Source organism: Anopheles aquasalis, chromosome X (genome assembly GCF_943734665.1).
Source record: "Anopheles aquasalis chromosome X, idAnoAquaMG_Q_19, whole genome shotgun sequence".
In the NCBI taxonomy this organism is placed as follows: Eukaryota; Metazoa; Arthropoda; class Insecta; order Diptera; family Culicidae; genus Anopheles; species Anopheles aquasalis.
Window position 1 is genome coordinate 5,899,713 of NC_064876.1, and position 12,264 is coordinate 5,911,976.

The following is a 12,264-nucleotide window of genomic DNA, read 5'->3' on the forward strand; positions in this document are numbered from 1 at the left end:
CCAACCGAACAGCCAATCCTATAGCGCTTACACCAAGGTTTCGTCAAACTGTTGGCGCAACTGCTGGATGTTCTCGAAGATTCGATCGCATGGAGACGAACACATGAGCGGTCTAGGTAGCCCGTTTCAATTCCTGGAATTACACAGATACATGGGCACGCAGTTTACTCATGTTCTTCCATAGCTTAGCAACAAACGTCTGGGGAACGTCTAGGCCCAACCGATGATCGAAACCAGATGTTACACTTTGGTATAAAGTAGAGTCCAATGAGGGCTTATCGATCAGTTACTTTTCAAAGTGTTTGGTGATCTGAAGGATGAAGCAAAGTGTGAAGCTTATCTTGTTGGCGTTGGTGCTGTTCTGCGCATATTGTGCGAAGGCTCAGGACGAGGAGGCCACCGATCCTGGCATTGATGCGGAATCTCCAGCGAATGCGAATGGCACCAACCAAGTAGAAACGAAAAGAGCTGGTCGCCTCAACGGTGGCGTCCAGTCCGCTATCGCAGACTATCCGTACGTAGTTTCGGTAATAGTGCTAGATGGAGCAGGATATTCAAATTATTTAGCCGGCGTTATAATAAGCGACACCCAAGTCCTCACTGCGGCATCCGGCGTTGTATCTTATGTCAATGGAATCGCATCGGTAAGCGAAGAAATGAAATGGAAAAGACGTACAGTACCTGATTCGCAATCCACTTGGCTTTACTTCATTTCATCAGATTACAATCCGTGCGGGCAGCGTTTACAAGGATCAGGGCGGATTCACTTTTCCCGTTTCCAAGCGTGAGCCTCATCCGCTTTATGATGACACGACCAAAGAGAACGATGTGGCTGTTTTAACTATAACGGGCAGCTTCAGCGGGAATGCAAATGTGGCACCTATTACGGTAGCGACGAGCGATATTCCCTTTTCGACAGCAAACCCTGCGTACTGTGTTGTTCTGGGATGGGGCAAGGATGTTTCTTTTAACGAAATTACCCTGCTGAGTCGAGTAGTGTACAAGCTCGCAGCCGATGCGACATGTGCTGCGCAATTCGGTGGTACTATGCCTGCCTCGTGAGTACAACATCGCATGGAAACCCTTTTGAATGGCAGATAGAAATTAATTTTATTCCTCTCTATTTTATTTCTCTGGTCACAGACAATTATGCGCTGAATCAGTTGCTGGATATACTTGCTACAGTAGCATCGGTTTTCCACTAGTTTGCAATAACCTGTTGTACGGTATATATCCAAACACGGATGGGTGCACGCCAGGCATCAGGAAATTTATCAAAGCACCTGCAGCCAGTGTACAATCGTTCCTCGCTCCATACCTTCCGTCAGCCACAGTAACAGCAAGCCAACCAGCTCCACGAAAAAACTACGTGTCGTGTCCATGAAAACATGGCTAAAGACATGAAACATGTTAACCGCAGTGAGGTCAGCTTGATGTTAATGAGTACCGTTTGCTGATCACCTGGCGATGTGACAACGGAATAAACCCGGCCATGCAAGCAATCCAAACAAGTGTTCCCTCCCTCGATGGCTGTAGATCACGCATTTCATCCGAAAACTGCTACAACGGTGTAAAACAGGAAAACCCAAACTGTGGAAGGCAAGCAATTGAAGGTAACTAAGGTAACTAAGCACCAATATTACAAATTTATCACATTATGAAAGAAAACCGAATCAAAGACACTTTTCCCAATGTAGGTATAGCTCTACGAGTTTTTCTAAGTTTGATGGTAACTAACTGTAGCGTCGAACGATCTTTTTCAAAATTGAAACGAATCAAAAATGAATTAAGAAGTGTAAGGTAGCAAGAGTGTTTACCTTATCGCTGATGTCAATTGCATTTGAGGTAATAAAGGAATTTCCGCAACTTAAATCTAGGAGACATTAAAAAAGGGGGGTCCCTTTATCATAGTGTGCCCAGGGCCCCCAAGAGACGGCCCTGCACACACGCAGAGCTTAGCTGGTGTGCTTAGTGCGATGCGCCAGCGCGTCACCCCGTGCGTCGAAACGACATTGAGAATGAGAATGAAAAAAGTCGCTACATATGCAACAGCTGTGGTGTGTTCCCCTGCCCTATCAGTCAATCAGAACCAATGGGGGGGGGGGGGGACACCACTATACACACGTAGCTTCCGAATGGGACGCGAAGATGTGGAAAAGTGTTTGAGCATTTTGAAAATGCTTGAATAATTTACCAAATTTTATCATGCCTGGCCATACATCGCCACACGACTCTAAGAAAGCATTTCGTTTTGTTCAAATCAGATTAATTTTTCGGATTTGTTCTTTTTTTTATTACGATTGTATTCGCAGCTCTTTTGCTTTAAAATGCTAAAAGCAAACGCGGTTTTCTACTTACTATAAAAAAAATTGATCACAGTGAATGGTGAGTTGACTTGATTGGACGTTTGACGAAATTCGTACAATCTAACGCATTTACTAGCTATTCTGTAGTAATTCCTTTTCGCAGTGAGCCAATCAAAACTTCATAAAATGTAATCATTCAAATGTCTCTTTACGGTTGACTGTGGACATTGACGATGTTTAATCGAAATATCTCTCTGCTAACATACGGCTCGTCCGTCCTTATATATTTTAAAAAAAAAATCTCTCTGCTGAGAAGCTTTGCCATTCTTATCGATGCTCTAAGAATGCTGAAGAGTTTTTTTTTTTGTTCCAAAAAAAGTTTGTTTAATTTAGATAAAAAAAACAAATAAAAATTTAAAATAAAACGTTGAATAAATTGGAACGAAAAGTACAAGAACGCGGTGCCGCTTGCGGAAAGCACGACGCCTATTTCTGGAGATCATATCCCCACCTTCCCCGCGTTCCTTTGTCGCGCTCTCCGCGGCTCTATCAACCTGCGCAACCTGCGATTGCGACCGAAATGTACCTCTCATGTTGTATCATGCTCGCTCCTTTTCAAGCGTACATGGAGGATGGGAGTGCACCGGAAGGATTGAGCCGGTTTTCCCTTCTCCCCACTTTTCACCCGAAAGCCATGCAACAATGCTACTCGGGGCAGTGCCTCTCAGGACACGCGGTGTGCGCGTAACGTTGCTACAGGAGTTATCTTCGACCAGCTAGCGTGTCCGGAAGGTATGGCGTATGGCCTAAACGAGACCCGTTTCGAGGTGCCTCAGATTCAGGGCAGCGGACGAGCGGAGAGGGCGATACAGAGGACAATAGATCGTTGGAGAAACGGGTGGGACGTGCAGCTACCCGTGTGATGTCGGTCACTGCTGAAAAAAGAAGAAGAAAAAACGCACACACACATCGACAATTAATCATCAGCAGACCGCAGGGAAGAGCGGGGCGCCAGCAGCTGCGCCGTAATGCGTAATGTTCCGCCGGCACTGACACGACATCTGATCGTAAATTGTCGGGCCAAAGAAGATTGTCGCCTCCCGACCACCATCGCCACCTGGCGGCGAGGGCAGATCGGTAGAACCTTCCGTTTTCACGCATTCATAATTTAGTCAACATTTGCACACCAGCACCACGGGCGTCCGCGGACCCTCTTTCCAGTAGAAGGAACAGAGATCAAGTCCGCCCGCCAGCCCGTCAACTGTGCTCCATCATCTCCCAAGGACGGTTCCCCCCTGGCCATACACCGACGACGCCCTGGAGCCCTTATCAGGTCCACCAGAGTAGCGGCACCAGGCACCCAACGACGACAGGCGGGGTGGAGAAGAAATGTGGACGCTGGATGCTGGGGATGAAACCCTTATTGGAGCTCTTCTGGAGCGTGTTCACATTCCCCATCATCTGTTTCTTGACTCGCTGTCGTCTACTCTCCACCCACCACTAGGTGCCCCCCTCGCCCACCTCTCCCCATACCAGGGCAGGGAATAGGGGATGCCAAGGGGTTGTTTGCAAAATTTGGAATGCCTTCATTTTTCACGGCAAGCACCCTAAACAAATATGCGCCAACTTCTCTCTCTCTCTCTCTCTCTCTCTCTCTCTCTCTCCCTCTCTACGCCTTTTCCTCTTTCCACTATCTGCTCACGCCAACAGCAGGATGAGCAGGACGTCGTCACAGCTTCGAGCAGAATTCGGTTCAAAGGACGGGAATTGGAGGAACCAGGGGGCGACGGGTGGATATGTTAATATATGTGCGGCACCATACCTGTGGCTATTCATTACGCGAACTTAGACGATCCAAGATCGAGGCGGAAAAGGCCTAGGTACCGGGCTAATCCTGGGACACTTGTAGCCAGTACAGCTTTTCCGCTCTACGCTCCCGGCAACCACGTTAGAACTGCCGCGGTCTTCGAGAAAAGTTTCGAAAAAACGACACTTTCGTGCATTGCTGAATTGCAACTTTTTTTTCAAGTGAATGTCATATTAAACTACAACTTTTCAAGAATGTTTGGCTATAGTTTGTAGGAGATTTTTCTTAAAAACATCGTACAAGGCATCAATTATGAAGAGGCGTGTCTGCAATCATGTACTCTTTTCCAGTGCCCACCGTAGCCGTGTGGCGTGCCATCTGAACTATGCAAATCAGTGTTCTTTTTATAAATTATAAATTTATCCAAGTTGAGGTTTTGTGGAAAGTGATGCTTTGTACGATTTTGCTTCAAAAAACAAGTGTAACATAATTATTTCATAAAAAGTATTCAATTTTTTTATGAAAACTCAACGGGGCTACCTGACAAATAGTGTAGAGATTAGGTGTTCAAAATTTCAAATCGCACGGTCCAGTAGTTTTTATGCTACGATGGGCATCCCCTTTCAAAACATTGGTTTTGGGAATCGCGCTTCAATGTGGGACATTTAAAAAAAGCAATATCATTGCCAGTTTTCCATTGATTGATCCAAACACTTTACACAATATTCTGGAAAGGATAAGCATTCATAAAAAAATATCACGAGAAAAAAAAAATACCAAAGCATCAATCGTCAAGCATGGCACCAAGTTAAGGGGGGCTTCGGTGTTTATTTTTTTGTGACACATATTTTTAACATTTTTCCCTGAACCCCTATTCTTTCAAGAACATTGAGTACAAATTTTGAATCAATCGAAGCAAAACTGACAAAATTATCGATTTTTGAAATTCCGCGTTTCGGTCAAGGCTCCATGCAACTCGCTACTTTGAAGAGCGTTTCCCAAAACCAATGTTTTCAAACTCGGTGCCCAAGGTACCGTGTAAACTACTGAATCGATTGATTTGTCATTTTTAACACATATTTTTTACACTCTTTACCTGGTAGCCCCGTCGAGTTTTCATAAAAAAATTTGAAATTCTTTATTTTACAATAATTACGTAAAAGTCTGTTTGTTTTGGCTATTGCAAGAAGAATCACTTTTTCAACATCAAATATCTACCAAAAATCGACATTCAACAAAAACTCGACGAGGCTACTTGGATAAACTTTTAATCTATCAAAAGAATATTGATTTGTATTTCCCTGATGGCCCATCACGCAGCTACGATGGGCACCGGAAAAGGTATCTTTTCAAAGACACGACTGCTTAAATTTGATGATTTGATGGATGAAGTTTTTAATAAATTTTCCCCAAAAATACAACTGAATATTCTTCAAAAGTTGTAGTTTAATATGCCATTCATTTTTTAAACATATAATTATACGTCTGATTCCCAATGGTTTACATTACAGACTCATCCTTTATTTAAAAATTACGAATATACAATTATTATCTATTACTAATACTACCTAACCCTAAGACTACACGACTCTATAATATCTACACACAACCTAACCTACCAACTATAACTATATATAAGGACGGACGAGCCGTATGTTTAATATGCCTTTCATTTGAAAAAATAAAGTTGAATGAAGTTGAAACGATACGATAGGTGGAAACGATAAAAAAAAACGTCAAAAATTGGCCAGTTTTTACCCAAAATGACCGATTTCCCCCACCCCCCCCCCCCCTCCCTCCTTAGGAAAGCGTATATTTTACATTAAAAACACTTTTTCCCTGCGCCCATCGTAGCCCTACGACGAATCATCTGGAATACACAAATCATTATTCTTTCAATAAGTGGAGCTTTGAGCGACATTGATTTCAATGCGAACTCAACTTGGTTCAAGCCGACAAGCAAGTGTAGCAACGGCAGCAGCGAGCAGTACTCCAGGACTCCAATGCACATTCATTGAAATGGCTAGCCCTAGCCACCGACTACCACTGTCGGCTGCCTTGCTGTACCATCAGTAATGTCTAGAAGACAATTTCGTTGCATTTTTGTTGCATTAATCTTGGGATTCTCTGTGTTCGCGCCTAGCTGATTTGTGCTGCCTGCGTTGCGCTGGCAATGTTGGGGACACTGGACCCTCTTCGGACCTCCGACCAGTGTCAACCGTCATCAAGCTCCAATAAATGAATGCCACTGGGCGCCACCGTTCTGGCCGGAGGGGTTCTCGATTCATCCACCACCTCATTCCGCCCCCGGGCTCCCCTTCACTCCTGCCATTTCAGCCAATTTTCCCAAATATCAATCCATGACCAGCCGATTTTACGCGAATGGCTGCGCGATGGTATCGCCTGGCAGTTGAATAAATGGATCATCGAAAAAAAAAGGGGACACAGGGGTTGGGGGGAGGGAGTGGCTACACCCAGAATGCGCAGGAGCAGGAAACAGGATGCCCAGAATTTGCATAAAATGCCGATGCATCTTCGTCTTTGCCAGAGCAGGGGCAGAGCGCTTTCGCTTCGTGTATGGTGGTGGTGCTGCTGATGGTGGCTTTATGCGTGCTAGATTGCTAGTATTGTCCGGTAGCGGGCATTGTGGGCGAGGTGGCGGGAGGGTGCTTGCATGACAGCCTGTGTCGACCACGACGGGATGATGGATGTGCTACCGTGTTGGCCCTACGTACTGTCGGTATCATCATTGTAATAATAACAATAATGACTAGCGAGCTTTTAGTATTTGTGAACCATCACGGGGTGGTGGATGGGCAAGAGGTGGGAGGGGAAAGGGTCTCAGGGAACTTATAGTTTCTTGTGCACACCGCTTGTGTGTCCCAACCCGGGGCATGGACGGAGCATACCGGGAAACATCCCCTAACAACCACTGCACCCCTGCAATTGCGCTAGATGGTAGTGGCTGCTGGCTGGTGGTGGCGATCGCTGCACTTTTCGATAGCACTCTGCTATTCCTGCCACGCACGGAACCAGTGTCATCTTTCCCATTGGGCACAATGGGCACGCCCGAATGCCCGAACCCTTGCGAGTTTGGATTTTGCTTGAATAAATATAAAAGGCATCAGAAACTAGAGACCGCTCTTCTCCCAGTCAATTCCTTGACCACAAAGTCTGCGTGGTAACGGTAACAATATCCTCTAACCTTGCGTACACACGGTGTAGAATCTACCCAAAATAAAACGTGCATAGGCTCAAGAATCATTATAGAATGCGAGAAATTAAAAATCTCAATAAAACCACAAAATATAAACATTACCGAAACGTATTGGTGATAGCTGTTGAGAAAGAGGTTACATACTACCATATTGTGCTAAACGTAACGTGCTCATAGCGTGGTGAACTAACTCCAATTATGGCCAATCCGGCATCAACTCGCAAGCACTGCAGCTACAGTAATTAATATTTGCCATAATAATTTAAGTGAACTGGTTTCGTATAGTTAAATACTAAATTAAGATCTTCACTCTTATTATCAGTGGCATTTGAAGCTAGCGATTGACCAGAAGTTACCATTGTTAATGAACCAGAAAAGGTGTGCTCTGTTCCATTAGCTGGCTTGTCAGAAACGTTGAGAGCTCTTCCGGTGCATAAAACCTGTAGTTTAAACCAGACATCGAGTGCTTTCTTCAGAAATTACGTTTTTATTGATTATAATACGTATAAAATCGAGGATGAGTTTACAAATGGGTTCAGCTCTGCTTCTCCTCATTAGTTTTGATTTGTTATGAGTAGTGTAACTGGTGTGAATTATTAATTATGTTATTGTTATCGAGTGGTGTTGGATTTGTGACTGGAGTTTTTACCTGTCTTTTAGTTCTATACTATTTTTTCTATATAGGACCCTACTCCCAGAGTCTGTCTGTCAATAACAACTGGTTTACAACTCTCGATAAAATTCGGCTATGAATGAAATATCAATAGTAACTGCGACGCATATGAAAAAAAGGCTATCACAAAACAACTGAACTCGGCGGTCAGAGTGAAGCCCACTGTGATCAAATTTATTATTTTTTAGATTTGCTAATAAAACCTAGCTGTTGTGTATGTGTTACTCGGCCGGCTCGCTCACTCCTGTGGCTGTCCGCGAAGGACGACAGCCAGGCCGGACACGAATAACGGAAAGCAAACCGTCGGCAGCCAACTCTTAGTTGCCCCTCTCGCTCGGGGGCCTATCGAGCGTGCCGGATTTCCGCGCTCTGGAACTATTTCGGATAATTAGCTCGGCTCTAGTCCCTCCTCTCTTTCGGGAGACTATAAGCTCTGCCAAGGACTCGACTCAGTGGTGTTCTGCTTCAAAATCCCCCCTTTATTCGTCACTCCGGCCCCCATTTATACTCGGGGCCGGACGATATCCTTCTCCCCCGGGACACACTTCCCATAACGCAATCGAAACCTATAATTCGATTATCCCGCCAATCACACGCCAGGCAGAACCAGTTCTATCTATGCGGAGTGATCACTGGTGGGCGGGAAGGAAAGTAGAGGATTCCACGAACCACCAAGCGGACTTGAGTGACAAACGTTTCGAACGTTCGACAAAAGATCACTCGAACGTCATTTTCACATTACAGCACCCAATCGAGCTCCCGTTCGACAAATCCTTCAGATGGATGGATGAATTCACTCGAACGATCGACTACTCATTGCATTATGGTTTTCGAACGGCGACTCGAATTCGAGAAAAAATATTCCGTCAACTTTTACTTGTGGAAAGAATCACTGAGGTTTCGAATCCACTGTAAAATACGGAGCAGGAGGCAAATCTTCAGGGTAGAAAACACTTGCCGATAAACTTTGATGTTTCTTATCACTATCACTATTTTCACTACGCTATCAGTAAGGTGTGATGTGCCAAAATCATGAAAAAAATCCTTTAAAAAGGATTGTTTTGCATCTGCTGGCCGAACGCTCTCTCGACCGCTGTTCATTTCCAACAGCATCACCATAACTACCGGCTGCTGTGATGTTGGGCGTTGTTGGCGATGTATGCCTCTCGCTCTCGTCTTATTAAAAAAATAGTCTTGTCTCATTTGCTCTCGATTGAGCTACTCGAACGGAAAGCTGCAATGCCAATTTTTACTCAAATCGGTTCGAGATATTTCAATCGAGTTGTCGAACGTTCGAAAACCACAATAGGTACTATTGTTTTTAGAAATTTGTTTTATATTCGCTGAAGTTTGATTTTGTGTGCCAGACACCAAGTGATTGGCTCCTTTTATGCGCACTATTTTTTTTTAATCGGAAAAGACAATCATTCAATCTGAAGCTTGCGAAAATCGAATGTACAACTAGTTCGCCAATAATACACCAAAGCTTTCGAGGCTGACGAGGATAATTTCAGCAATCAGTCATGCGATTATTCGAAATTATTTGACGTGCGACGGAGAGACAACCAGCCAAGGTGCATCGCGAGGGCATCACTATCCTGTTTGAAAGAGGTCGCAAGTTAGTGTCGAAGGTGGCGAAACAGCGTTGGAAGGTAGGTTTAGTGTGTCCGACCTGGAACTATCCGAAAAAATTACGTTACAATGTAAAAAAAGAAAGGGGGGGGGGGGCACTGTTATCCCAGGATTCCCGGTTGAGAAGCATTTCGGATGCACGCTGCCACACTCCTCCTTGCGCGCCGTGACCGCGTACTCAATTTCCATTGGCTTTGTGAGTGTGTGTGTTTTTTTTTGTTAATTCTCTGCATAGTGCCCCTACACCCCCCCCCCCTCTTCCGCTTACAACCACCTAAATCTTCCCAGTCCCATCGCAGAGTGCACATTCCGGGCACAGCTTACACGATGGCTCCCTATTAAATCGTTTTGCATGATTTAACACCTACCCACCGGCCCACCACTCTCGTTCTGTGTTACCTTCCGCAGGGGCGGACAGGAGTGGGTAGCATCGGTTTTCTTATGAAAAATCGATCTCCACTGACAGGGAACAGGCTCGCAATCGTTCGCTGGCTCCGATGAAAGATTTATTGTTTCGCTCATTGAGACGACATGCCGAAAGGATGCTCTGGCACCTGGCCCGGGCCCCGATGGCCGATTTGCAAAACAAATTCTTTCCGAGACAGCAGGCAATCGTGTGGAAGAAGGAAGACCAACCATCCGGTACGCCAGTTCCAAGGTGTCCATTTGTTTCCCGTCAAACCCCAGCTCCATACTCCACCAACCCTCGGCCTCCTCGTATGCTACAGGCTGTGGCTACGGCTATATAAGATAAGAAAGTCAGATTTGGAACACCAGGAAAAATCACGGTCTAACGGTGCCACACAGGCTCCTCCGAGGAGCCGAAGTAATCATTCCCCGTTTCCCCGGGATCGGGCCAATGATTTGATTTATCGACGAAGGTGCATGAACGTTCGCGCGGCCCGCGTTTGCGCGCGCGTGTGTGTGTGTTAAGGGTGGCCCAATTGACAGGCTGGCGGCACAGTTGCTTACCGGTCCTGGCGTGGCGATCGTGGGCTAACGGTGCGTGCCGCGTACGTGGCACGATTATCCAATAAAGGCACCAGGATAAGACAAATGACACGTGATAAACTTGCATACGTCGATCGAAATAGAAAGAGAGAGAGAGAAAGAGAGAGAGAGGGGGGGAAGGGAAGAGAGAGAGAGAAAAAAGAAGGAAGGGAAGGAAAGAGTAGAAAAAATGGAGTCAAAATGATAAATGAAGTTGAAGTGAATCGGGAATCCTCTGTCGCCACTCGAGCGAGCGCCCCGCACCGGTGGAGTAAATCATCTGCGTCGTCGACGTCTGGTCCGTATGAAGGTTACTATCGGCTGGCGTGGTTGTAAGTTGACGGCGCTAGGGATATGGGGCCCGCATTGGGGATTCGTGCTGTACCTATGGGTCAATTAGTAGTCAGCGGTTCCTGGCCAGTCCGTCCGCACCGTTTATCGCGGCCATCGTTTTCTGTTGGTGGTTCGAGCCTGAGTTTCCCCGACCAGTGCCATCGTAATGCCCGAAGGCACCCAATATTTGCTTTTCTAATGTGGTAAAAAAAATACAAATATCTACATCGCTATCGAATTGCATAGTTTCAGCGATTTGTAAGGACGCGCTTACACGAATATAATTTCATCGGCGTATACATAACAGGTGTATGCATATGAAACCGTTGTTTTCATTCTAAAGCTATATCTAAGCCAAATGGAACTGTAAAGCCAGTTTAAGTGTTTTGTTTTGTTCATTAGGCATCGGTTAAACATAATCGGTGTGCAATTTTTCTAATTTAACACTGTAACAAATATTTTCATTGCGATTAAAAAGTTCCTATCTCAAAAACTGCGATTAGCGGACATCGTATCAAATTTTTATTGAAGGTTACGGTGGGCATGCTCTCACTGAAACACAGTGCAAAGTGCGGTTTTAAAATTTTCAAAGTAATGACATTTATGAGAGAACCACCAACCATCGAAAATGTTAGAAGTCATCAAATTAACACGTTTACTAATGATCTTTGCAAGCAACAATTAATCAATTTTGACCGAGACATAAAAAAACTCAACCAAAATATCTAAAACGACAAAATTGACCTATTTTGCTCGATGGAAATGCTCCGCCACCGCGCGGAATATCGGCCAAGGACACGGTAAAAGGCACAATTGGTAACAATTACCAATTGCGGCTAGCTCACCAGACTTGACCCTATCAGATGAACATTCATTTGCATCGTTGGGACAGGTAATGGCCGAGCAGCGCTTCCTTTTTAACGAAAAATTGAAAAAATGGATGGGTTTTGGAAAAATGGTACAGATTGGCGGTTTTTTTTAAGTAAGGCATTGAAAAATTGCCTAAGATATAGTTATAATGTGTAGCTAATGATTGCCATTACTTTGGAAAATAATTTTATCACCATTTATCCAAGAATAAGCGTTTTATCGCCAAACAAAAAGCACGCTTTCATATGCATACACCTGGTACGATGGCATATCATAAAAATGAACTCAGTTCACCCATACGCTCGGAGAGGGATATGCCAATGAATGGCCTTTGAATGGCGATCAAGAATGGCCTCTTTTTCCGCTGAACTAGCTGCGACCAGTTGAACCAAAAGATCGTGCTGATATACTAAATTCTACTCTTACTCTCTAGCTT

The 12,264-nt window shown here is 44.8% G+C and overlaps 1 protein-coding gene across 1 annotated transcript; it reads left to right on the forward strand.

The window, feature by feature from the left end:
* The first annotated feature begins 317 nt into the window (after positions 1–317).
* On the forward strand, positions 318–1,384 carry LOC126577171 (trypsin delta-like). Its single transcript, XM_050238654.1, has 3 exons — positions 318–644; positions 721–1,058; positions 1,144–1,384. The coding sequence occupies exons 1-3, from the start codon at positions 318–320 to the stop codon at positions 1,382–1,384; spliced, it is 906 nt and encodes a 301-aa protein (XP_050094611.1).
* Positions 1,385–12,264: the final 10,880 nt, after the last annotated feature.